The sequence below is a fragment of the Solanum stenotomum genome, chromosome 1, assembly GCF_019186545.1.
Source record: "Solanum stenotomum isolate F172 chromosome 1, ASM1918654v1, whole genome shotgun sequence".
Taxonomy (NCBI): domain Eukaryota; kingdom Viridiplantae; phylum Streptophyta; class Magnoliopsida; order Solanales; family Solanaceae; genus Solanum; species Solanum stenotomum.
Window position 1 is genome coordinate 1,982,966 of NC_064282.1, and position 27,037 is coordinate 2,010,002.

Consider the following 27,037-nt stretch of genomic DNA (forward strand, 5'->3'; position numbering starts at 1 on the left):
TTAAGAATTCAAGATAAAAATATATAAAAAAATTTAACTATATAATTATATTTTATACTTTTAATAGTATATTGTGTGTTTGGAGAAAAATATTTTCCAATTCTTATATTTGAAAAATATAAGGTCCTCAAAAATAACAGAAAACAAGATGTATACATAAGTGACATTTTAAGTTTCCTTCCCAACCATCCAATTCCAACACCATCCTGCCCCACCACCCTCAAATCACCTCTCCCCGTTTCCTACCGCCGTTACATTTTGCTAGATAACATATAGTAAGTGTTATTGAAATAATATTTTTTTATTTATCTATTGAACAGTATATAATAAAATATTTTTGTGAATAACTTAGTAAACCAGTTGATTCCTTTAATCTACTAATTTTGCCAAATGACACTTATTTTCGGACACTTGACATTTTTGCATTTGTCAATTCAATTTATATCCTTCACAGGCCACCCGTGAACTCTCTGCATATTTCTTCCCATGATCGAAGTTCACTAATGAACTCAATCAGTTACCAGCAACTGGAGCACAAACTCTCACCTTTTGGACGCAAAGTGATCTCCTCCATTGCCTTTGCTGGTAGCACATCTAGTTTCCCAGACCAGCGCCCTATTCAGTTTCTCACCAAATCGAGAAATATTATTCACTCAAAACCCGAAATTTCCCATGCCCATCTCATAAAGACCCAGAATCTTGAATGCAATACACATGCTACAAATTCTGTGCTTTATAATTATGGTCAATATTCAAGAATGGACAATGCAGCCAAGGTGCTTGAAGAAATGCCTAATCCAAATTCTGTTTCATGGAATCTGATGATTTCTAATTCTAATAAGGCATTACTGTACCAAGATTCTTGGAGGCTATTTTGTAGGATGCACATGTTGGGGTTTGACATGAATGTGTATACTTATGGTAGTGTTCTTTCTGCCTGTGGTGCTTTAACATCTACATTGTGGGGTGAGCAGGTTTATGGGCTTGTGATGAAAAATGGGTTTTTTTCGGATGGATATGTAAGATGTGGGATGATAGAATTGTTTTCAAGAAGTTGTAGGTTTCGTGATGCTTTAAGGGTGTTTTATGATTATTTGTGTGATAATGTGGTCTGCTGGAATGCTATTATATCAGGGGCGGTAAAAACTAGGGAGTATTGGGTTGCTTTGGATATTTTTAGACTAATGTGGGGTGAGTTCTTAAAGCCTAATGAATTTACTATTCCAAGTGTACTGAATGCTTGTGTTTCATTGTTGGAACTTCAATTTGGCAAAATGGTTCATGGAGCGGCTATAAAATGTGGTCTGGAAAGTGATGTTTTTGTGGGGACTTCTATTGTTGATTTGTATGCAAAATGTGGGTTTATGGATGAGGCATTTAGGGAACTCATGCAGATGCCAGTCAGCAATGTTGTTTCTTGGACTGCCATGCTAAATGGTTTTGTGCAGAATGGCGATCCTATTTCTGCTGTTCAAATTTTTGGAGAAATGAGGAATAAAGGGATAGAGATAAACAACTACACTGTCACTTGTGTGGTTGCTGCCTGTGCTAATCCTACTATGGCAAAAGAAGCAATCCAAATCCATTCTTGGATCTATAAGACTGGATTTTATCAGGATTCAGTTGTGCAAACGTCTTTTATCAATATGTACTCGAAGATAGGAGATGTTGCCTTATCTAAACTAGTCTTTGCAGAGGCTGAAAATTTGGAGCACCTAAGTTTGTGGTCTAACATGATATCTGTTCTTGCCCAGAATGGTGATTCTGACAAGTCAATTCATCTATTTCGGAGAATATTCCAAGAGGACTTGAAACCTGATAAGTTCTGTTGTTCTAGTGTCTTGGGAGTTGTAGACTGTCTAGACTTGGGTAGACAGATACATAGCTACACCCTTAAATCGGGGTTAATCTCTAATGTTAATGTGAGCAGCTCTCTGTTCACGATGTACTCAAAATGTGGTAGTATAGAGGAATCATATATTATATTTGAGCTGATTGAGGATAAGGATAATGTCTCATGGGCCTCAATGATTGCTGGTTTTGTAGAACACGGTTTTTCAGATAGAGCCGTTGAACTTTTCAGAGAGATGCCCGTAGAGGAAATTGTTCCTGACGAAATGACACTAACTGCTATCCTTAATGCATGTAGTTCTCTTCAGACCTTGAAGTCTGGCAAAGAAATTCATGGCTTCATTCTTCGACAGGGTGTTGGTGAGCTTCAAATTGCCAATGGTGCCATTGTGAATATGTATACAAAGTGTGGTGATCTAGTTTCGGCAAGAAGTTTCTTTGATATGATACCCCTTAAAGATAAGTTTTCATGTTCTTCCATGATAACTGGGTATGCTCAAAGGGGTCATGTGGAAGACACGCTTCAGCTGTTCAAGCAAATGCTGATGAATGATTTAGTTAGTAGTTCCTTTACAATTTCTTCTGTTCTTGGGGTTATTGCTCTTTCTAACAGATCTCGCATTGGTATCCAAGTGCATGCACATTGTATAAAAATGGGATCACAATCAGAAGCATCGACAGGAAGTTCAGTAGTTACGATGTATTCAAAATGTGGAAGTATTGATGATTGCTGCAAAGCATTCAAAGAAATTTTGACACCTGATTTGGTTAGCTGGACTGCTATGATTGTAAGCTATGCTCAAAATGGAAAAGGGAGTGATGCTTTGCAAGTTTATGAGTTAATGAGGAATTCAGGAATCCAGCCTGATTCAGTAACTTTTGTTGGTGTTCTTTCTGCTTGTAGCCATGCTGGTCTGGTTGAAGAAGGGTATTTCTTCCTAAATTCAATGATGAAAGACTACGGAATTGAACCTGGTTATCGTCATTATGCCTGTATGGTAGATCTTCTCAGTCGCTCTGGTAGATTAACTGAGGCTGAGAGGTTCATTGGTGATATGCCTATAAAACCTGATGCTTTGATCTGGGGAACATTACTTGCTGCTTGTAAATTGCACGATGAAGTTGAGCTAGGAAAGCTGGTAGCGAAAAAGATCATAGAGTTGGAACCGAGCGAAGTTGGTGCATATGTCTCATTGTCAAATATCTGGGCTAGTTTGGGCCAATGGGATGAAGTATTGAAAATAAGAGGTTCAATGCGAGGAACTGGGATAGCTAAGGAGCCTGGATGGAGTTCTTTGTGAAATAAATTTTTGCACCTTGCTCTTTGCTTCTTGGTGAACGAACGTTCTTCAAGGCGGGGAACTTTCAAAGTAGCTGGGAGTGATCAAGGAACTGATGCGATCTGAACTAGACAATTTACTTAGCTGAATTCAGACGTTTCAACCACGAAGAATATTAACAGATTTTTTATAAAGATTATGTAGTTATATTCGCGCATACAGAGTAAAAATACCATCAGGAAAGGGCCTTGGCAAGTGCCGGTGTGTCTCAACAACGTGGATGCGTGCCTTTTGTAGTTCCATTAACAATCAACCAAGCATATCTGCACTGATTTCCTAGTATAACTTTAGTATAGGGTTCTTCTGTCATCCCATTAACTGGTTCTGCTGGTAAGTATTTCTCAAGAAACATAAGATATCTACTTCATCAAAAAAAAGAAAAAAAAAATGCATTTCTCTATAGGGATTGAGGAAAAAATTTGGATAAGCCATGTCGCACCTTATGAAAATTTATGCACATCTCCCCTTCACACGGGAGGATTTTGAGGTATTAAATCTATTTAATACTAAAATTTACTTTGCTAAGGAGATGCAATTTACTTACACGTTTTTGTAACACAAATCTAATGGTTTAGATTGCAAGGACCTGGGAAGTACAAAAGAATAAGAATCTAAAGCAAATGAAAAATGAAAATTCGATCAGAATTCTTTTTTCCAACAATAACTTGTAAATATATACACTGATGAGGAAGACAAGCAGTGGCACTGCAACCATATTTTGAACAAAGATGATTTTGCACAGCAAATAAGCTATTTATTGCTGAAAAAACTAGAATAGGAGTTTTTTCACAGAACTTTTTCGTTCTATGAGACCAAACTTTACTTTCTAATTAGTGGTACCTAAATAATATCATATCTATACATATGTAATTGACCTTTTGACAAGAGAAATCTTTGATGCATCCCCACCTATCTCCTCAAAAACTACCAGCAAATTCCCAGTTGGCTTTAACCAAGATCGAGGAACGTGGTACCTAAAAGAAACAATATGTTAAAAAAGTTAGCAACCATTTTAATCTTCTCATTTATCAAGTAAAATACTACTGTTATCTGCATACCATCTTTGAGTTGGCTGGCCACAACCAGATTGGCACTTTCCTTGTCGGTATGTAGCTGCATAAGTACAAGGACTGCAGTTACCAGTGGCATAAGCGGTCCAGTATCTTCCAATGCTCTGTCCATTGATCCATACTTGACCTTTTCCCATACTACCCATGTCCAGTGCTAATGGATCACTTCCTCCTGGTGCATTGAAATATACCTGAAAGTTTCATGAAGAATCTCAGTATTCATGGTCAAGATCAAGGTTCCACCTTTTCATTTCTCATTATTACTGCTCTATACGACAATATTAATCTTATCTTCAAACATCTTAATATCAGGAAGTGTGATCAGTTCTGATGTTTCAAAAGTTACAGCAAATAGTATACAAGTGATTTCCATCAGTGAGTACATTTTTTAAGGGTTCTTTGTATTACATTTTTCCTTGTTTACTAATCTGTCTGTAGAGAAATTCAATTTGGAAATTCTTCTGTCCTGTCCTCCATATAGACAAAAGCAAACATATATACCTTGTACCACGTAAGAGGTTGTTGCTGCCTTGCTATCAAAGAACCTCCTACCCATTCAGCAGCAGAAATTGCATTTGAAGCCAAGTTCATGGTCTCGCCTCTCAACCCCACCTGCGCAAAAACATTCAGAGTTGTGGTAGGGACATCTAAGAGGCCAAAGCATGAATAAGAAATTAGGATATTCACCTGATATGACCATTTCTGCCATGATAAGTCCCTTTGACCCTTGTCTAGCCCATGAAGAACGACTGGCCCAAGGACTCCTGCGCTCCATGTCTCATAATGTGCTCCGTTGTTCTTCAATTACAACAAACCAAGACACAAAGGTGAAAAACCAATTTTGGGAAGCAAGAAAGTGATGAGTGATTTATGAGATCCACAAACTCAGAAATATCTCCCCACCATCCATGCCCAAACTCAAGTTGTAAAACTTAGATGTTGCTACTAAGGTTTATTCCAAAATAAAAATCTGTCATTTGTTCCCCCCCACATGTCATTTATTGAGAATCCTTTATATCTTGAGTGTGAGTCTTAAAAAGAGACTAACCGGCAATCCAACAGCTACACTGAGTAGGGAAATTCTGTTTATTCCAGCATGCAGGTTAACACCTCCTGTAAATGTAACTCTTCGGTTTTCTCGGTTTCCATAAACTGAACCTGTAATTGGAGCCGGGAACTCTTAAAAAGAATCCAACATTTTGATGTTTCTCAACACTAAAATGTTACCATGAGTCAACTAAAGGAGAGTATTTGCACCTGAAAGCCGTCCATTAATATACACATGTAAGGCATGGCCTGCTGACTGCACAGTAAGAGTCAGATGTTGCCCTTGATGTAGAAATGATTCAGCTGAATTTATCTCAACACTGAAAAGTTCAATGACATGGTCAGACAGATACACACGTTTGTCAGCAGGCATATAAAATGTTTTCTTTCATACCTAGTGGTGTACCAAAGGTAGTCACTCATATCCCTGGTAACATTTAATTGCTCCAAGAGACCAACAACAGTGAGCTTTGAATCCACATCAATGGTGGATACATCCTCGCTAAATGTTTCCCAAGTGCGCAGTTGTACGTTTGTGGGCAGCATTTGTGCAGTGGATGTCTTAACTCCAACCTGATTTGAAGAGCAAAAGATTTCATCACAACCATTTTCCAGTAAATAGACTGCAAGTTGGCAACTGATTACTTCCTATGTATCTTAGCTTGAATTCTCATCTTTGTAGATCAAGTTAATGGGAATAAAAAGCCAAGAGTTGTTTAGTAGACACAATATTGTCAACTATTATGAAGTACTATTTTCTTAGGAAGTAGGGAGTAGATGGTATATTGAGAATGATTACAACCTAACGTTAGCAACGGGGAGATATTTATTTGTGAATGACTCTTCAGCACCAATGAATAAGAGAAGAGGATACACAACAGGAGTAAGTAACCATTGTAGTATATACATACCCTGGCAGTATTATATACAACATTTTTACAGTCTGGAAGAATGCTTATTGACCAAGGTGGCAGATCGTAATGTTGGTGCCTAAATGTCACCCTTGCAGTTGAACTCAAATGGTAATTTGCAAGAAAAGCAGCACAATGTCCAGAGCCGGAAGAAAATACATGTGCCTGCAAAATGGAGATGATTTCAGAATTTTAAAAGGCCAAACATATATGAATCGGATATGTAAAAGAATGTGTCAATGTAATAAAAAGAAAAAAACAAAGAATTATTGATCATCTATAGTCATTAGAAATTTAAACATTGATTTGCATACTCATCCTCTGTGTCAGGGCCGGATGCAAGTATGGTATAGCGAGTGAGCCTGCACCCGCTCATAGTTGAAGTACTTAAGAAACCAATATTTCTTTTTAATTTGCACCTGCTTCCTCAAAGCAGTAGTGGTGGGTGCTGTGGTACTCCGCATCTACTGGCATCCCTGTCTACTCGTAGTAACACCCCTACCCCCAAAAATCTGATGAAAAGAGTCAACAGAAAGAGAAAAGAGATAAGAAAGGCACCTGTTCATAGTTCCCTAAGACAGTAACGGTAGGATCAGCAGAAATCAGTGCTGGTTCACATAACTTGACAGCCTTATGAAGCTCCTTCAAATGGTCATACTTTGGCTGCCTAATCAAGCCTATAAAATAAGCACGGAGAACTAGTTAGTATATACGAGGAAAGTTGAACTACATGTGAAGTTGTGCATCTAAATGGTACTAGCTCAGTCTCTGACCATATTCATCAATAGGAGCATCATAGTCATAGCTGGTAGTGATAAAAGGCCCTCCAGCTGTTCTTCCAAAGTTGGTTCCCCCATGATACTGTTCAAAGAGAAAAAAGAAACATCGGTTAAGGTAAAAAGTATCATCACAAGTTGCACGCATGATTGATTCCATAGCGCCAGTAAATCTCTTGATTTTTTATAAGTAGAACTATTTATATCAATTATTTTTTAAGAAATGACTAGTGTAGAACTCTTGATATCATTTTCTTACATTCATTTGGTAAGACATTAATATGTAATGTCTGAAGAATGAGAAGTACATAAAAGCCACTGAATTTAACAGTTTAGACTTGGTGATGGGTCAAGATGAAAATTCAGATAACTATAGAAGATTATTTTCCGAAGCACAGGTAATTTTGCATTATAAATTTCATGAATCAACATAATAGACATGCACTTTTAAACAACAGGCATATCATCAATTGATATAGAACTTCAGAGAACTAGTTATTAGTTAAATTACATATACAGGAGCTGCAGTAACGAGATTTCAAAAGCTGGAGGAAATCCACCTACCATATAATAATTCACCAAAGAGCCACCTTTTTGAATGAACCGAGCAACTGCAAAGGCCAAATCTTCAACTGGTCGATGATGAACTGGACCGCCAAAATCATCAAACCTTTACACATGAAGAAACTTAAGTAAAATCATCCCAACATGGAAAAGTATTAATCACACAGCAAATGCCAAAGTATATTGAATTTACCAGCCACTCCATGCCTCTGTCCATATCGTTGGCTTGTTAGGTTTGTTAGGGGAAAAATAATCACAATAAAAACCATTGCAGGTGTTTATCTGTCGCCAAAATGAAGATTTAAGTTTAGCATAATATTAGGTAATCCCAAGCACTCACAATCAGCTTTCCTATATAATTTACTTTCTATAAGAATATTTTCTAATCTGGTAATATGAGGGACAAATCGAAACAAGAAGTTGAAATAAGGAACCAAAAGAATTGAGTGTTGGACTCAGTTTACTTAATGAACGAAGCCAAGCCAATCTTGTAGAGTGCAAAAAAACATCTTACCACTGGATCAGGGGCATCATCCTCCTTGCACATGACCCATGGGACCCCAGTACCCATTTCAACAGCCATTTTAGCCGCCCAAGTCATGTACGCATGACCTGGAGCACCATATTGTTTTATTTCTAACCCATACTCGTTCTCGATCTGCATCAACACTTCTAAACATAAGCATCTATGATGCTTCATCTTTGCAAAGCATCATATTGCACATGGGATGAGGAAAGAAAACAGATGATCCAGTGTATGAGTTCCCTCACATGTCATTAAATTGCTTTAAGTACACACCAGATGCCTCAATAAGTGGCTTCTATCATGAGTGAAATAGTAATAAATCATACCTGAGACAGAATGATAGGACCACCTTGGGTCTGAAATAGCTTCTCATTCTTCATCATTTGGACAATTTTCGTGGTGAATCTTTGCATTTCCCTCTACAAGACAGAAATTACAGTCCACTGTGATTTAGCTTCCAAGATAAACAACAACAATTTCATAACAAGCGAGGTCTAAGGAGGGTGGTGTATATGCAGCTTTACCCCTAAATTGTGAAATTAGAGAGACAAAATGTTATACTTTTTCTTTAACCAAAATTCTACTACACATTAGGATGTTCCAAGCATATTACTTTTCCACTTGAACCAACAACAACAACATATCCATTGTAATCCCACTCGTGGGGTCTTGGGATGGTAGAGTATACGCATACCTTACCCTTACCTTGTCAAGTAGAGATGTTGTTTCCGATAGACCAAAGCAAAAACACAACATTTATGAAGACATAAGTAAACTTTTCTGGTCGAACCATTGCCATAAATGCAATCCCCTTCTGAAGGGTGTGCTCTGTGTGTGTGAGAGAGAGAGAGATAGAGAATGACCTTGAAAGGTTCATTATCGGTTCTAAAGCTGATTCCAGGAACATACTTCAACCATACAGGAAAACCACTGAAATTAGGAAGAAAAATTATACAGAGCATTTGGCATCAGAAAGTAAATACAATCATAAATCAAAGTTCATAGGAGTAGTAATTTGATAATAAAAATCAAACTTACCCAAAATTCCACTCTCCACAAATATAAGGCCCAATTCGAAGATGCATATAAAGCCCTGCCTTCTGAATCAACTTTATGAATCGAACTAAATCATTACGCCCCTCAAAGTTGTACTATAAACCCACAAAAATTAAGCATTAATATAGCATTTTCACCAATGCTTCTCAGAAAAAGAAACTACTACTATATGTGATTAAAAAAAATTCAAGATTTAATAGAAAAAAATATTCACAATGAACAATTTAAACAAGAAGAAAGAGTAAAGTACATTGCCAGGTGAAGGTTCATGAAGATTCCAAAATACATAGGTTTCTATAACATCCAATCCTCCATCTTTAGCCTTCTGTATAATCCCCTCCCACATCTGCATTTTGTCCATTGTTAAACCAAGAACCACAAAAAAAAATTGAAAAAAGAGCGGGGAAAAAAAAAAATGCCATACATCAGGGGTGCTTCTTGGGTAATGAACAGAACCAGAAAACAGAATTTTTCTTTGTCCATTGATAATGAGAGACTTCTTATCATAAGTAACACTACAATAACAAATCTTGGACCCAAAAATCAACACAAAAAATATCAAGAACCATTTGGTATTGATAACCATTTTGATTTTACTTGGAAAAAGAATATGCAAAATGCTTATCTCACAACAATGGTGGAGAAAGCAAAGTGGGAAATGAGAAAATGTGAATAAAGAAGAAAGAGAGAAGGCCTGCAAAAGTGCAAACAAAAAAGGACACTGACAAGAATTCACAAAAGGCTAAGAATGTCTGTGACAGATACTCACACACTGAGAAAGAAAAAAAGTAACAGTATTTTGGATTTTGTTACTCTGCATTTAACAATACTCAATGGTCATAAATGCCAAATGAATTTTATAAGTTTTTTTTGGTTGTATTTTGCAGCAAATGCCACTCCCAAGTCTTAATCTTTTTATAGATACAGACACCGCCGACCTCTCGCTTTTGGTTCTTCAAGAATTATGTCTTTTCTCTCTCACACAAAATTTCTAGATTTTTTAGTCATAGTCTTGTGACTAACCTAAACTTTAATAATTTGAAAATTTGAAATTAAACGGTTCAGTAAATTTTAGGCAGGAGAAACAACTGTGACTCGTCTTTTATGTTCCTATCATGTTTTGATTACTTTTTATTTGAAACGAGGAATTATTGAAAATAGTCTTTTTGTTTTTATAAAACTAAGAATTAAGTATCCTTACAATCTACTTTTATCCTTATTAGAATGATTTATAGTCACATAAATTTTTATCATTCATTTTAAATCACAAGTTTTAAAAATTTTCCTTTCTTTTTTAAACTTCGTGTCAAGTCAAACTGTCTCACATAAAATGGGACAGATGGAGTATTGTATTTTCTTGAGAGGCCTTTGGTATCCCTTCCGATCAAGAATTGGGGCATCACAATCACTAGCTAATATGCTTTTCTCTCGTGCATTTCTTTGTTCATGGTTCAATAATCTGGTGTCCTAGGCGTAGAGGAACCACACCAATCGATCCCCAACTTGATGGTTAAACTCTATTGCGGTGATGATACTGTAGAGGAGGTCCTGCGGAAAAATAGCTTAAAAACTCCTTATCAAAATTTAGGAGGAGGCTCGGTGCTATTCCATATCATTTATAACAGGTAAATTCAGGATTTAAACTTAATAAATTCAAAATTATTTTAAGTTCATTAAGAGTATGAGTTTAAAACTTAATATATACCGTGGTAATTTTTTTAAAGTTTTTCACATATATACACATATCTATAACAAAAATAATCGAGTAATTGAAAAGGCTTTGTCTAAGTTTTAATTTCACTTGTAATAATATAATTTTTCTTCCTTTTTTTCAACAAAAAAGACGGAATTGAAATTATTGCATTTACTCTTTTGGTCCACCAAACATTAAATAAAAGATATCTCTATCTAATTATCTAATTTATGATGGCAACATAGAGAGAATAGGAACTGAAAGATTATAAAAGACGCAATATATGTAAATGTACTTTTCTCTGTACATATTTAATTTATTCTAACAAAGAAGAAACTTTTGACCTCATTCAAATTATTGAGAATTTTGGCAATGTTTTATGACGAGGGCATTTCAGGCATTGAAATATAATCTTGCCAGTGTCACCGCATATAAATTTGGTACATATAATATGACACAAATCTTGCAACGCAAAATTTAAATTTATTTTCACGCTCGTACTTATGTTAAATTATATTAATTTATCATAGTTACTTATGAAATTAATATAAAAATATGTATTAAATTAACTATGATTTAGTGGTAGGAGTAACAAATATAATATGTTGTGTAAAGAGGATTTTGTATATTATAAGTTAAGATGATATAAATATTGAGTGTGAGTAAGTTTTTTTTTGAACTGGTGTTTTGTTAGATTGCTTGTGATTTAGGTTTGTTAATTAAGTAGTTGAAAGCTTTCATTTGGAATGATAAGTAACTTAAATGTCAAGTTAAGCACATTACAATTTACATATTACTTAATTTCAGGTTTGATGGGTTCCATTAAATAGGTAATTGGGTGCAACTGCTTCCTATTTTTTTGGATCAATCCTTCCTGGTGTGATTCACCAAATTTCATATTTTAAGTAAACTGAATTATTGGTGAATTATAAAGACATAAAAATGATTAATGCTCTTGCTAGACAATTTATTTGTAAAAAAATGTCCCTGGAAGCAATTATTTATCACCATAACGGGTAAATGACTTGGACTTGAAGATTTATTTTATCATAATTTAATTTGAACAAATTGTTTATTTAAAATTTGAATTTAATATTTAAATTTTAAATTAAACAAAAAAAATTGTATGTTGTCTGTTCAGAAAAGGAGCAAAAAGTTTGTACGTTCATCTTTTAAGTTATATAAATATGAAGCATTTTCAAAAGCAGTGTGTTCAATTGCATATATGTTTCTGGCTTTGTTGTATTCTGATAGAGAACTGATTGTCATCCCTAAAAAATATACCGACAACAACTCTTGAAAGATAGTAATCTTTCATGCATCAAAACTTTAATTTCTCCGCTATTTTTTTTCTTATAACACAAACAGTATCTCATGTAAGGTAAAGGCGAAGAAAATATCTTATTAGGCGTTAAAGTATGAATAGGTCGTGTCAAATCGTCAAATAATTACCTCATACAATAAATCTTACTCAGCGTCAAACTAACACTTTATAACGTATATATACAGTAAATTTCATTCGTTTATTCTTTGCAATAATTATGAATGCACACTGTCATCTTAAATATTTTTGGTTGAGAGCAATCAGCCGTGACAGTACGTACGTGACATAAATCATAATAATAAGTAATGTCATTTTTTTTAAATTATATTTATACCTAATATTTTCATTTCACTTATTACTATATATATATATATATATATAAAAAAAGATTTCGACAAAGCTAACACATGACAATCCTTAAAAGTAACATATTTTTTCCGTATATCAGTAGAATTGTGATAATAAATCGACACTAGTTATGCTTGCAAACATACACAGTTAACGTCTAAAAACCGAAGAAATATTATAGAGTAGTAGCAGGTGAAGGTCAACAGAATACAAAATTATAAGATTACTGTGATTGCTACTACAATTAATTAAATGTCATAATCCTAATATTCGAGGGTTAGTTGTAAGTTGTAACAATGTAAGATGACAGACAAAAAATGATAACATAGCTTTAGAATAAAGAAATATAAGAGGGGTCATGAGGAAAGTAGTATAGCCCATAAGTGGTGTGGACATAGGATGCTTCCCATATAATGTGTGTTGCCTTCATATCAATGGAAGAAGAATTACTACTTTTTTGAAAACTTTGGCTAAAGGAATTAACCATGACCCACTTTTCCACTTCCCATGTGACCCTTACATGTTCACAGGCCTTCCATATTTTTTTTGTCCTCATTTACAGTTTCACAATGCCCACATTTTACTGATCAGATCTGTTGAGGAAAAAAAAATAGTATTCACTAAGTCACAATTCACAAACAAACAACTTGAGAGTTGTACTATTATCGGGTAGATAGGTATGTCAAGTTAGTACTAAACGGAGCGAGAGCTTTGTTGCACTATTATATGACTCTCTAATATGTCCCAATTCAACAGCTTAATGTTTTCAGACATTACAATTTACGAGTATGGACTCATAACCTCAAATTGTATAATGTAATGTTTTTTACACGCAAGAGTAAATAATGTGAAAATTTGTATTTCAATAAAGCAAAAAAGATAGTACTAAATTATATGGTATCATTGTCGGTTTGCTTTTGCAACTTGGCAGCTCCGTGAAATAGTGTTTATATTATTGCATGTGCCTATTAGTAAAATAATGTGTGGGGGCAGTTGCAAAATGTTTAAAGTGTTTCTCTTCGTTTGTTTTATTCTATTTGCGTACACTCAACTGCTTGACATTTTCACGTGTATCAGGTGGAGTGATAAATATTCTTTTATTTTTAATTAAAAATTTTGGATTTGAATTCTCGATATGGAGTTATTTTTAGTAGAGATAAAGATATTTTATCTTTAAAGTGAAATTTCCATCATACAAATCTAAATTAATTTAACCTCAAAATGGATATGAAACACTGAATCGAGAAACAAGAAAGTAAAGGGTACTTGACATCTTCATTAAGTTTGTTAGTTTTGATCACTAAATTGTATAACAAAATCCAATAATTACGTTTCCTAATTAAAAGTTAGCTAGCCATAGAAAAAAATATATATATATGTTAAGCATGAATTGGTGACTTGAAGATGTTCAACCGCTTAAAATTGATCAAGTTGAATTGAAAGTGTAACAAAATTTAACACCATGACTCAGTAAATCTTATATGTATTTACTTAAAATAGTATAAATGAACTGGACATTAGGATCAATCCTTATCATATATGAACATCATAGTCAATTCCTATTTTTTGGTAAATAACATGATGTGACATATTTTTCTTGAATTGTTGAATTATATGCCAGTGGCAATGGGGCAGAGATGGGGCTGGTTTGGAGGAATCTTTATGGTGGTCCAAGCACTAACCTCTCGTTTGATCATAGATTTGAAGTTAAAATTAATAATTTGAAAATTTGATCGAATTTCAAGGTCAAATAGATAGTTGAAGATAAATTTTTGAAATAGATAGTCAAACGCTAGTTAAATGCTATGAGAAAAACAAATTAAAAAAAATTAGACGAAGATTTAACATAACATGATTAGATGCAAGCAGGCAGAAGAAATCTTTTTCTTTTTTAAAAGTTGTTTTTTTTATAAAACTTTAATATAATTAATTGAACCGACAGTGCAGATTGTAAGTGAACAAAAATCATATAAAACAGAGTGAGATGAGATCTAACAAGACAGCCCACCCCCTTAAGCCTAGCCCACTCTTATTATCCTCCTTATAATGCATCAATCATGATTATCGTGAATAATTATCTTAGAAAAACAAAAAAGCTATAGAGTGCCGTAGTGAACTATCTTCATTTTTCTTTTTCTTCATTTTTTTGTGGGAATTTATTGCTTTCAGTTGGAAAAGGTGGATGAGGATTATGTGGAGGCAAAAAAAATAATATTAGTATATATTTTCAAAGGGATTTAAAGGACATATAAAATGTTGTTATCAACATCATCATAAATATGATCAAATAATACAACGTCAAACAAAAGGGGCAAAAGACAGACAAAGATGACAAGTAATTTGACCTTAAAACGTTTTGGATAAGAGTTATTGACGTGCCTTGATTATCTTTACAAGTTTCGATTAATTCATGGATAAGTTTTCGAAACCAAAAACAAAGAGAAGGTTGGATAAGCAAACTGTCACCATTCAAGCAGTGAATATGATGTTATCTTATCAACGATATTTGTGTACCCATTATTATGACCACATGCAAGCGATCGATCATAATATATCACATCTACATTATGACATTGTCCAAAACCAAACGCTACTCCGTTTTATCTACTTCACTTATACTAGATCGAAATGCCACAGGGCATCCAGAAAATTACACGTTGATATCAGCTCGTTAATGCCAGAAAATTACCAACATAGCAGTGAAGGTAGTTCAAAAAATGTATAAGGAATAGGTTCTAACTCTCAACTGGGACATTTTTGCATATTTTCAATCCCTTCGTCTCAAATCCTGCAAGTCCCTGGTCTTAGGGGCTAGGAAGAGAACAAAACACAACTGCAAAACAGGAAGAAAATCTTTGACCAAAATTGTAATCCCATATTTTAAAACTAAAATTGTTATGAGATATTTTACGGGGAAAATACAACAAAAAATACAAACCACAAATGATGACTCTCACCTCTTCTTAATATCACCATAAAATTAAGCTACACAAAAACCTGTGAATGGTTTAGGATTGGAACCATCTCTTAAGCTGCTTAGAGCGCTGCTGGTTACTATCAGTTTGATTAGAACTGTTGCGAGTGAATTTGGATGTATATTGTTCAATAAGCATATCTAGCTTGTCTACTCCATCTCGTCCAACTGCGTCTTTCTTCTTTTTATCCTTTTTCCTGTTCTGTAAACTGATGCTTTGTTTTTGTTGGTTAGTTTTATCTTCAAATTTCCTCTTTGTTGCTCTTGCTGCAACATCTTCTTTATGTCCAACCTTGGGAGTAGCATTACCTGATTTTTCACTACCAAAGCCACCATGCCTTTTTCCTTCTTGATTATCTTTTAGTTTCTCTTTTGCACCTCCTAGCTTTCTACCTTCCTTCTTCTTGTTCTTCTTCTCATCTCTTTCTTCTGCAGAGAAGGTGGCTCCTTTAACACCTTTGTTTTTCGGTTGATCTCCATCTTTACTACCTGAAACTGATGACACATTGCCTTCCCTCAAAGTGGCACCTCTGACACGCTTGTTATTTACTTCATCTTCTCCTGTTGCCTTTCGTTTTCTTGACTGTTTATCGCGGGGATCCCGTTCATTTGTATTGTCATTCTTCTGCAAATCTTCTTTGTTCCTGTTAAAACCTTGCTGCTGAAATTTCTGACGAAGCTTCATTGTTTGGATATTATCAAGAGCAAACTCCACTATTGGTCGATGCTCGGGACCAAAAGTCTCTACAAATAGATAAGTACTCAGATAAACCAGAAACCTAAAATGCTAAAAGTCGCCAGAAATAGGTATGCAATATCTAACAAACTAAAGGCACATACCAGGATTGTTGTTAAGAACTCTCAAAGCCACAAGCGCATGTTCATGCTCTGAGAACTCAAGAAAAGCTACTCCACGAGAATGATTCTTTGCCACTGCTTGTCCTTTTTTGACGTCCTTTAAAAACTTTATCTGCAACACAGGGAAGTATAATGAAGTTGCAAGAATAATATAGCAAACCTGCCAAGGCTAAACTTCAAAAGAAAGCTCACCTGCCGGATAACAGGCTTTTGCTTAGTAGCACGAGAAGTAACTGCATCAATGCAAAGTGTCTTCAGCTGTTTTTCAGTCATTGACTTGGGAATATTGTACATAATCAGCCGTGTCCTTGACACATGGAAATTTGGGGACTTCAGCTTGATAATCTTCTTTTCTTGCAGCCTACTCAATGAACAACGTTAGCATTGCAAGCTATGCAGGAACTTACATAACTTTTTAAAACTGCAATAGAACAGCTCCAGAACTTTCTAAAGCATTCTGCATCTAATACAATAACTACCACTACACCTCAGTCCCAAACAAGTAGTGGTTAACAATATGAATCCTCATTGACCATGTTACTCCATTTAAACTCATGTCAAGCCAATAAAAGCATTCTGCATCAAATGAGTTCTTTTATTTGCTAAAGTGTTGATTAGCAAAAAAACTCATTTGATGTATTAAATGGCAAAAACAACTCATTTGATTAGCAAAAAGTGTTGCAAGGCCCATCAAAAGAAGTAAGAAGGTAAAGTAACTATATCTTCCCTAATTTATTTGCTAATCAATTCATTTTCACAACATAAAGTGAAAGGAATGGAATAGATAGTTCGAGGTTAATCGCACCAGCAGATCAAAATATAAATAAAGAGGAGATCACTTGGTAACCGTTGAATGCAGACACCCTGCTAGAATTATTAAAAAAGAAGTAACCACCAAATGAAATGTGGCCTGCAGAGACAAACTGAATATCTTCAAAATAAGCAACATCACCTTTCATTGTCTTAATGAGGAGCTCCAATTCTTTAACATATAATTTTATTTTATTTTTTAATGAAGATTTTTTAACATATTATTATTATTATTATCACAAGTTCATCTATCTACCCCTATCATATATTACCTTTACGCTCTGGACAAATAGACTTCTTTTAAAGGATCACTCTTGATCTATGAATCATTGTCCCATATCATGTTAAAGAAGCTTTTGTCAAAAAGGGAGTTACAGTCTAGAAAGAAAGGGCCGCAGTTTCTAGTCTCCAAAAAACTATTGTTCAACTCAGCTGATATGAGGTCAATTGTTAGGATATGCATATCAAAACCATGTTAACCTTTCAAGATTCACCATTTTGAATATAAGAAAACTTTTGTGAGACTTACCCCTTGCGCTTTGACATATCACTCACTGAAACACCTTCAGCAGCTGGGGTACCCTCCAAAATAAGACCCTCCTGTTACAGAACAGAATAAGATTACATCACATTACCTAGAAATATCTTGTAAGAAGTTAAATGCCAAGACAGCATTAGTAATAGAAGCCAACCTTTGCCAGGTAAAGATTGCGATGGTCATTATCCTCCTTTTTGGTCTTCTGCAACTCCTTATCATTAGCAGCTTTCTTGTCCAAGGCCTTTAAAATCTTCAATTGCCGACCCTTCAGAAAGACACCTAAACCATCCACAACACTGGCAGCGGAAATAGCAGCTTCAGCAGATGCTGCTGTTTTAAATTTGAGAAATCCAGTACCCCTTGGTCGTCTGCAACATGTAGAATAAGTTCAATGGAGTTATTAAACAGCAAAGAGTAAACACGTAGTAGAGCTCATACTTGGTGACTTGTTCAAGAACTGGAGCAAAGTACTCCACTTCACCAAAAGCTGAAAACCGTTGTTTGACTTCTCCATAATCAACATCAAAAGGAAGGTTGCTAATGAAAACTGTCCCCTGCAGATCATCTGCTCCCTCACTCTGCATAGCTTTAATCTCTTTGTCCTTACCCAAAACGTCATCTAGTGCTTTATTCGGAGTAGATGCATCCAGGGGGAGAATAGTTTCAACTTCCTTACCCTTCTTTTGGGGGCTTGAAATATCATTAGCGGAAGTAACTGTCCCTATTGAAGTTGGAGAAATAAAGTTCTGAAGAATTTTTTTCGCAATGTCTGCTTCCTCATCAAAGTTAACTTCGGTCTGATTATCTTCTTCTAAAAGGTCAGAGTCATCTTCGTCCCCCTCAGCTTGCTGAGATTTTCCATCAATATCAATGTCTTCATCCTCCGTATCACTACCACTATCATCTTTTGCGCTCTGTTCTGCAGAAGCAATAGTGTAGATTGCATTATTCCAGAACTCATGAAACAACACATTTAAGAGCATAAACAAAGTAACTGGCATAGCATTAAAACATCATCACCAGCCATCATTATAAAAAATAAAAAAAGGAAGAACTAGCTGCAGAACAGTTTAGATGAATACGAAGTGACAACCATCAAGAATTCAACATTCTCAAGATCAGTCCTAACAAATGTTTAAAAAAGAAAATAGCGAGAGGACTGTCCTTAATTGTACCCTTGAACATTAGGAAGAAGAAATGACACAGCACCTATACAATGGTGTTGTAGTTGGCAATTTCAAGGTCGATTTAAGGAGGTTGGCTAATATGTTGATGGGCAGCTAAAAAGATACTTCTGAGTTACGATAGAAGGAAAAAGAGAAACATTTTGAAGGGAAAAAAGGAATAGGAAGACCCTTGCCAGCGAAAGCAAGGGGTTTGCCTTCTGGTCGAGCTCGTCGCACCGGGCTTGCCTAGTGCGGGTTACCTCTCCTATGTGGTTTGCAAGCTATTGCATAGGAGCGGGGGTTTTACCCTGTGCGCACCCAAAGGGTAGCGGCTGCGGGTTTCCCTTGTCATAAAAAAAAAAAAAAAAAGGAATAGGCAGCTCTAAAAGCATGATCAAGCAATAATGATAAGCTCTTGTGGAATAAAACCCAAAATACCTAAACTATTGCTTACAGGTCTGTACAAGTAACCACTCATCACACATTAGGTACCCAAACACCGAAGTAAATTTACGTTCATTCAACTTCAGTCCTCAATAAACTTAGATCATTTCCTATATAGAAAGGAGAAATTTTGGAACTGGAACTTCTCAAGTCACCAAGCAAAGCAAGACCTGCACAAATAGATCTTATATTCAACAAATTAGAACTGAACTCAATTTGAGACATGAAGATTTTAATGAGGCATATGAAATGAAATTAGCATTCCAAACACATTTGACTAATAAAGCCAAAGCATCTAAGATACGTTAAGAAGTGATCATCCATCTTTGTAGCAGGAGCAGAAGTATTTTAATTATAAATTATAGCACGAAGCATGCAACAACTACTAAGGCATAATTAGAGCATTTTAGTTTCAGCTTAATCTAGACAGGGTCTGAGTCCATTGCACTGTATGCAAAATTGCCTTTTTTCCCCTCATCTTGTGCAAACTCTAGTACACATACCACTTGAAACAGACCTTGACTTGGAGCAAGGAGAAGAAGATGAAAAACTATGGCTCGAGGGATTTTCTAAAAGTTAAAAAGCACCACATACAGATCATCCGCGATAATTTTCCCACTCAGATCTGCTCAATAGAATATTATTATCAAATTGATGATTTCTCAAGTACACTCACTAAAAATAATAAGACAAATAAAGCCAAAGAATTTTAAAGAATTAATGTGAACCGCCTAATCTAAATCCTGACTTGGTTCAATGATGTATTAACTTCAGAGTTTGATAATGTAAATAATTTTATCAAAATCTGGGCACAAATAGGTCTGAATATATGAAGTACACTAAGAAGTGGATGCCACATTAGTACTTCATTTCCATGACTAAGATAAATTTGCTCGATATGATTAGATTAAGCAAATGACAACATATCTAGCAAAATATAACAGGATATTCTCAGACAAAAAGAAAGAGGCTTACCATCTATTGCAGTTGCTGAAGATTGACCACCAGATGCATAAACCTTTTTGGAAACGGCCCAATCAACAGCAACAGTTCGTTTATTCATTGTTTTCCCATTAAATGTCTTAATAGCCTAAAAAGAGATAGAAAAAACAAAAATAAGGGTTAGACTGGATAAGAATCCAAAGGTACAACCCAGAAAAACTTCAGTGGTGTAAGCTCATCCCATACATTGTAAGCATAAATTGGAAGCACATTGTGATTTTTACCATTTACATATATTCCTTATAAAAGAGAAATTCTGATCATACTTATTCAAAGATGTAAACTATCAGAAAAAAGTATGATTTTTCACTATAACAAGGACAATGTTCACTAAGCCTTAGGGCATGTAATGGTTATGTTTGAGATCATGTACTAATTTGTGCTACAAAAAATTATGTGATATCACAAAAGCACCCTATGCATAAAGAGAAAACAAGGAGAGCAGCTAAATTTAGTTGTAGTATTACACCAAATCTTACAGTGAGAGGTCAATGTCAATTGAACTCTCTCCTGTCTCCTTCCTCTTTACACTGATGTCATGGGCAGTTAATTGACAATTCTACCTGACCCTTGTTTTCCAACGGGTTCGAAGTCGTCCATTTCATGGGACCCGGTCCCCTATAAAGAACTTGCCAGAAGACCAAGATTACCTAATACATAAATCACTTTGGTCTGTGGAATTGAAAAGAGTTCACAAATTACTAACTAAACCTAACTGCAATCAGCCAAAGGTAGGCTTCTTTAGACCATACCTTTTTTGATAAACAAGAAATCTCCAAAAAGGCTATCTGTTGCACTGTCCGAAACCATGTGCATCGCCCCACCCCCCAACTCACCCACCCACCCCTACCTTACCTCCATCAGGTTCAAAGTCTTATCTCATAAATTCCCAATGGTCCACTATAGAGAACTTGCCAGAAGACCACAACAACAGCTTACCCAGTGAAATCCCACTATGTGGGGTCTTGGGAGGGTAGACCTTACCACTACCTTGTGAAGGTAGAGAGGCTGTTTTCGAAAGACCCTCGACTCAAGTGCATCAAACCCAAGTAAGACTTGCCAGAAGACTAAGATTACATAATATATAGATCACTTTGGTATGTGGAATTGCAAAGAGTTCACAAATTTCTATCTTTACAGTTCACTTTCTCTCGGACTTTAACAGCTTCTCAATTTCAAAGTAGAACAAAGCCTTTGAATCAACCAATTTAAAGCCTTAATTAATAAAGTTACTTGATATAAATGTGAGTTCATACATTCTCTGCATCCTGCTTCGTTGTAAATTTGACAAATGCAAATCCCTTTGATAACCTGCAAAAATGCTAACTAATGGTTACTAGTGGCAATTAACAACAACAAATTTAAAATTGTGCCGGGAAGTCCCTTACCCTGTCTCAAAATTCTTAGGGATAAACACATCCCACACGAAGCCAACTTTTGAAAACATATCTTTTATCTCATTCACTTTGGCCTATGTTTGATTGTCAAGCTCAAAGGTCAGAGCTCTGTGAGCACAATGAATACAATGGAAAACGGTACACTAAATCTGGATTAGCTTATGAAATAGAACTGATAAAGTGAAGAGCAGAAGGAAAGACCTTAAAAGGAAGATTCCTCAATATAAGCTTCCACCTTTGAGTCTTTGAGCCCTGGTAAGAAATGTATTAGTAAGAAAGTGCAAGTCGATCAGCTGAATATAACACCTTACAAAATTAGGCAGCTTGAAAAAAATGTCCAATAAAGTGAAACAAGACCTCTTCCAAACAAGAATGTCGCACAAGCCATTTATACAAGTTAAAGATGTGGGCAGAGGCGTACAGCCGTACGCATTATCTTTCTCAAGAGATGTCAGCATTCAAAGAAGTGAACGATGGGACAAATCACTATATCAGATCATATTAAATCGTATTTCAAGGTCGAAAAGGATACTCTAGAAGATATGCTCATTTTATTGCAACATGGCATTCAAATGATATTTCTGAATTGTTAATTTTTCCACCTGATCAGATTTTAGGGAAATCAGTCAACTCCTTTACTTTGTCAATTTAGATTCAACTCATTGGCCGTTTCTTTCAAGTTTGCTGAACTTTGAGATGCTGAATTTAGTTTAGAAAGTTTGGAAGATATTTTAGAAAATATATCCTCATTGAAACTGAAGTCGAGCTACAAATTAAAATATCAATTGGAGACTTTAAATCTGCCCTAGGGGTGTGTTATCGGTACAATACCAGGGGGGGGTCTTCTTCAGCCCTCAGGCATTTCTACAAAGGACTTGAATTTCAATACTGACCCAAGCATCTCATACCACCACTATTTTAGTCACTGATTATTATAATTTAGGACATATCCAACTATTGCAAAACTGCTTAAACCTTCTCCTGGAAAGCCAGATCACATGACAAAAAGCTAATAAAACAGAAGCATCCAATTATCTAAAAAAAATGACAGCAACCTAACCTCTCCACCAAGTTGGCGTGCCCAAAGCATTGCTCCATGTACTTCTTTTTGGTGTAATGATGCAACACAAGCTTGAGCTGATTTGACACTAGTGAAAAGTACAGATGAAGCATCCATTTTACAACCATCGTGTGCTAGCCCTAGAATATTCATGATTTGTACAATATATTAGCCATTGATTCAAATAACATGTCTTATAACTTCCCTTGGAATTCTTGATCAAACTTGTTTCTTCTAAGGGAAAAAAGTAATCACTTCAAAGCCAAAATTTCTCAACAGCTTTTTGCAGATTTAATCCACTAAGATCACTAATCAAATTAAGTAGTACTAACTAAAAAATTGTAGACTTGGGTCACTTTTGCCAAGCACATTGTTTTTTTAAGAAAAGATTAATGTTAAGGAAAGTCACAATGAGATTAATCTGGGCAAAAATGGATGCCCAAAACAAATGAAAAGGGGAAGCATATTTAATTGTTTTTACCATGATTTTCAATCTCTTCTTTTGGAAGAGGATAAGTAACAGAACATACAGTGCCACACTCCGCCGCAAGCTGGTGAGCCTCTTTTGCCATATTTGCATTTACAATTCCTCCTACTATAACTGTCCTGGCGACCCTGTTCAACATGAGGAAGACATAAGAAAGTTAAAAAAAAAAAGGAGGATTTATACCAGTCAAATACAGGAAAGGAAAAACAACACAATCACAAATTCAACATGCAAATGCATAACTTCAATTGCCAAACAGTGATGTCGCATGGCTGTGACTCTTTTGATAAATAATATTAGTTGATGTGGGGGAAAAACTCCCTTCGAGTGGTACAAAAGGTATAGCCATATAGCACCAAGACAAGAATATGGTTCTTTAAAAAAGACACTCGAACCATTTAAACAGGAACTTCATGGGTGCATTATAAAAGGTTATCTCTGAGCTATACAAGATCCTTTATCACCCCCCTCAAAAGTGTTACATGCCTGAATTTTTAATTAAACAATTTAAGCTCACGGAAAATTTTCTCTTGAAAGCCAATAATCACTTCTAGACAAATTCTACATGAATATGCAGCTATAGACTTTGCTTCTCAAAAAACTGTGTGAGCACACATAAAATTTTATATTTGGTAAAATGAGGGAGATTAAAAAGGTCACAAGTGATTGTTAATTTAGACGAAGGTCATAATACCTTAGCACCTAAGTAGTGCCTAGAAAGACACCAGCATCATGTCTGACACAAGAACTCCAAAATTAGGCAAGCAAGACAAGAAATTAGAGCACTAATCCACCAAAAATGAAAACAATCTAGAGCAACAATGGATAATATAGCACAACAATTATCATCCTACAGCAATTTACAGAAGATTAATTCACCAGTCCCTTGAGTTTTAGTACTTCATATTTGGTCAATAAATAATAGTGCTAACATAAACTCTAGAATACAACTTATTTTGGACTGAGAAATCGTTGTTGTCGTTGTCGCAATACCAAAATTATTATCAACAGAAATTGACATAGTGCAAATCGATATTTATAAGTAGGTTCAGCAGAATATTTTCATAATCAAGAGAAATAGCGAAATTTAACAAATGGAAGTGCGGAATATCAAATACACAACAAATTACCTCTGCTTTCCTGAATAATTTCCTTCATCAGCTGCACCATTGGAAAGCAATGTAGCCTTTTTTTTCCTAGTAGGTTTCCCTGAGTTCTCTGACAACAATAACTTACATTGTCAGGGGATGTGTTGATAAAGTGAAATCCCACGACGTGATTGGATTTTGTATTACTGATTAATCTAAATCACCAATGAACATTAAATACAGAAATCATTAACTCATATGATACTTATCATGGAATCTAAAAGTAAATCATCTCTTCTTTTTTGAGAAATAAAAGTAAAATAGTTTTCACTCAATGAATAAATACAAAACGCATGCAAAGTATTTTCTTCTAGATTAGAAGTTGTATATATTATCTATTCTATATTTTTTTTATCAAGTAAAAATTATTATTAATGATGAATGGGCCAAAATCGGCCGCATACAAGAGGTACACTGAAAGGAGTAGAAAACCTATAAACATTGCCAAAATCGGCCGCATACAAGAGGTATACCGAAAGAAGTAGAAACCTATAAACGTTTATTCAAACATAAGTATTGGTTCAAGAATCTTAAAATACTTATTGAAGTATATATTTCTATAAATGTCAAAAAAGAATTGTATTAACTGATATCTAAAATATGATGTCTCTTATATTTGAGTTTATACATTATTGAGGCATGTTATATGGCAAGTCATGACTCATTAACAGCCATTATCAAATTAGTGAAAAGCTAAGTTGGTTGGAAAGGTATGTATAAAAGACGTGCATTGAATGTATTAAGAGATCCTTTGGTTCTGTCATCAAACACATTTAATATCTAACAGCTTGAGGCATTCAGTTTTAGTGCATCATTGGGTTCTCAGGCAGCAACTAGGTACTAAAGAGCTACATTTATATTGAAAATAACACCGATATGATATAGCTCAGAACCTGCTCCCGGCGGGTTTGAAGCTTGTTTGTGCTTAGCTGCTTCAGTAGAAAAACCATCTTTTCCGTCTTTTGCTTGTGCAGTACTTCGTGGGTTTGAAGCTTGTTTGTGCTTAGCTGGTTCAGTAGAAGGACCATCTTCGCCGTCTTTTGCTTGTGCAGTACTTTCTAAATAATATGATTGATAGAAAAGTCAAAGAAATTGGAGTATTTTCTGTTGGTGTAATTGTCTTTATTGAAATGTGGCCCAATTTTCCATTTGAAACTAAAGTACCTGATCCCTCCAGGTTTGAAGCTTGTTTGTCCTCAACTGATTCAGCAGAAGGACCATCCTTGCCGTCTTTTGCTTTTGCAGTGCTTTCTAAATAATAGAATTGATAGAAAAGTCAGACTAGCAACATTGGGATATTTTTTGTTAGTGCAGTTGTCCTTATTGAACATGGCACAATTTTCCATTTGAAAACTAAAGTAGCACAAACCTTGATCCCCCTTAGATTGCCGTTGTTCACGAGGCGCACGCTGCATAGCCTGTTTAACGCCAATTTTCCTTCCTCCAACCACTGATCCATTCTTTAGCTCGATGGAACGGTTAGCATCGTCTACAGATGCACTATGACAACATGTATGAGGAAGCATAAGTTGCAGAATATATGAGCCACATACACAAGATGGGAAAAAAGTACCACTGAACATAATTCTCTTATGTAACTTTATCAACTACGAAGCAATGCTTCAATCTATAACTTAATTATAATGTCAAATCATGTAAAGTTGGAACCTCACGTTCAAAAATAATAGAAAATAAATTTCAGAAAAAGTTCAAGAACAAGAATGCTGAATAGTTAAGAACAAAGTAATATATTCTATGCAGATAATGAGCAAAGGACAAGAACCCTGTAATTCTTCGCATTCCATTGCCAAACTACACCATTAATGTCAAGAATGAGATCAATAATTTTGAGAAGGCCAAGACTATCCAACAGAAAAGAAAAAAAAAAAGTAGTACTTACAATTGGACAAAGCCAAAACCTCGGTGCTCGCTTGAACCTATGCACATAAAAGTAAAGAAAATTGGACAAGAAACGTCATCAAGATATCAGAAACTTGAGATGGAGAGTTAATTAGTTTCAAGAAAGACTGATACCTAGTAATAGGCAACTGAAAAACAAAACCACTTCTTGAATTACAAAATTTTCAATAGAAATTACCTTTATTGGTAACCATAAAACACCGCCTAATTGGTCCAACTTCACTGAAAGTTTCCTCCAACTGCAGATGATTAGTAGCTTGGTAAGTACGCAATGTTTAGAATCTTTAAATTAGGAAAGAAGAAGAAATTACCTGAGCATTAGTGAAAGAATAAGGTAAATTGTTAACAAAAATAGTGGAAGGTGAGTGTTGGCTATCGCCACCAGACATCGTCTTCTTGTTCTTTCCCATCTATACGATTGTCAAGAACCTGGACAAGAAGCAATGGCGTTTCTGCGCTAAACAAGATTTTTAGGGGTTTATGGAAGAGGGGTTTTTCGATTTCGGGTCAGGAGGGCAATTGGGTCTGAAGTGAATTGGGCTTGACCTAGAATGTACTTATTTATAGTTGTGGGCCAATATAAACCCAACGCGCTCAATAAAAAGTGGGCCGACATTACGGTTGCAACTTGAAAACACAAAGTACAAATATTGAATACCTAATCCTTAAGTCAAAAATTCTCATGAATTAATTTGGGCTAAATATCAATCCAGGTTTAAAATGGACT

General features: G+C 35.2%; 3 protein-coding genes across 4 annotated transcripts; 1 reads left to right on the plus strand and 2 right to left on the minus strand.

The window, feature by feature from the left end:
* The first annotated feature begins 319 nt into the window (after positions 1 to 319).
* LOC125853616 (pentatricopeptide repeat-containing protein At1g74600, chloroplastic) lies at positions 320 to 3,283 on the plus strand. Its single transcript, XM_049533346.1, has one exon. It carries the CDS (start codon positions 504 to 506, stop codon positions 3,150 to 3,152), a length of 2,649 nt encoding a protein of 882 aa, XP_049389303.1. The 5' UTR covers positions 320 to 503; the 3' UTR covers positions 3,153 to 3,283.
* Positions 3,284 to 3,869: 586 nt separating this feature from the next.
* LOC125853617 (beta-galactosidase 3-like) lies at positions 3,870 to 10,108 on the minus strand. Its single transcript, XM_049533347.1, has 18 exons — positions 9,566 to 10,108; positions 9,392 to 9,487; positions 9,124 to 9,236; positions 8,949 to 9,015; positions 8,412 to 8,504; positions 8,074 to 8,217; positions 7,753 to 7,841; positions 7,560 to 7,665; positions 6,993 to 7,080; positions 6,778 to 6,896; positions 6,220 to 6,384; positions 5,703 to 5,881; positions 5,519 to 5,628; positions 5,310 to 5,419; positions 4,949 to 5,059; positions 4,763 to 4,873; positions 4,250 to 4,452; positions 3,870 to 4,165 (listed from the first exon to the last, which is right to left on the minus strand). Exons 1-18 carry the CDS (start codon positions 9,725 to 9,727, stop codon positions 4,048 to 4,050), a joined length of 2,184 nt encoding a protein of 727 aa, XP_049389304.1. The 5' UTR covers positions 9,728 to 10,108; the 3' UTR covers positions 3,870 to 4,047.
* A 5,079-nt stretch (positions 10,109 to 15,187) lies between these two features.
* On the minus strand, positions 15,188 to 26,779 carry LOC125853615 (uncharacterized). 2 transcript variants are annotated; one of them, XR_007445191.1, is made up of 20 exons: positions 26,622 to 26,779; positions 26,489 to 26,549; positions 26,291 to 26,327; positions 25,760 to 25,890; positions 25,555 to 25,641; positions 25,284 to 25,448; positions 24,373 to 24,460; positions 23,237 to 23,370; positions 22,756 to 22,895; positions 21,897 to 21,947; positions 21,687 to 21,769; positions 21,555 to 21,609; positions 20,272 to 20,386; positions 18,125 to 18,605; positions 17,841 to 18,054; positions 17,678 to 17,748; positions 16,531 to 16,699; positions 16,321 to 16,450; positions 15,464 to 16,224; positions 15,188 to 15,339 (listed from the first exon to the last, which is right to left on the minus strand). XR_007445191.1 is itself a non-coding variant. In XM_049533345.1 (19 exons), exons 1-19 carry the CDS (start codon positions 26,718 to 26,720, stop codon positions 15,515 to 15,517), a joined length of 3,021 nt encoding a protein of 1,006 aa, XP_049389302.1. In that variant the 5' UTR covers positions 26,721 to 26,779; the 3' UTR covers positions 15,345 to 15,514. The 2 variants fall into 2 exon arrangements, 1 of the variants encoding a protein (XP_049389302.1); XM_049533345.1 differs by lacking the exon at positions 15,188 to 15,339 and having other exon boundaries at positions 15,345 to 16,224.
* Positions 26,780 to 27,037: the final 258 nt, after the last annotated feature.

Coding starts and splice junctions, on each gene's coding strand:
- LOC125853617 (XM_049533347.1), bottom strand. CDS start 9,727: ATGGTTATCAATACCAAATGGTTCTTGATATTTTTTGTGTTGATTTTT. Junction 8,218..8,411: donor GTCCTATCATTCTGTCTCAG/GTATGATTTATT, acceptor GTGTTGATGCAG/ATCGAGAACGAGTATGGGTT. Junction 5,629..5,702: donor TACCTTTGGTACACCACTAG/GTATGAAAGAAA, acceptor TGAACTTTTCAG/TGTTGAGATAAATTCAGCTG.
- LOC125853616 (XM_049533346.1), top strand. CDS start 504: ATGAACTCAATCAGTTACCAGCAACTGGAGCACAAACTCTCACCTTTT.
- LOC125853615 (XM_049533345.1), bottom strand. CDS start 26,720: ATGGGAAAGAACAAGAAGACGATGTCTGGTGGCGATAGCCAACACTCA. Junction 25,642..25,759: donor GCAATCTAAGGGGGATCAAG/GTTTGTGCTACT, acceptor TCTATTATTTAG/AAAGCACTGCAAAAGCAAAA. Junction 21,770..21,896: donor TGAGGAATCTTCCTTTTAAG/GTCTTTCCTTCT, acceptor AATCAAACATAG/GCCAAAGTGAATGAGATAAA.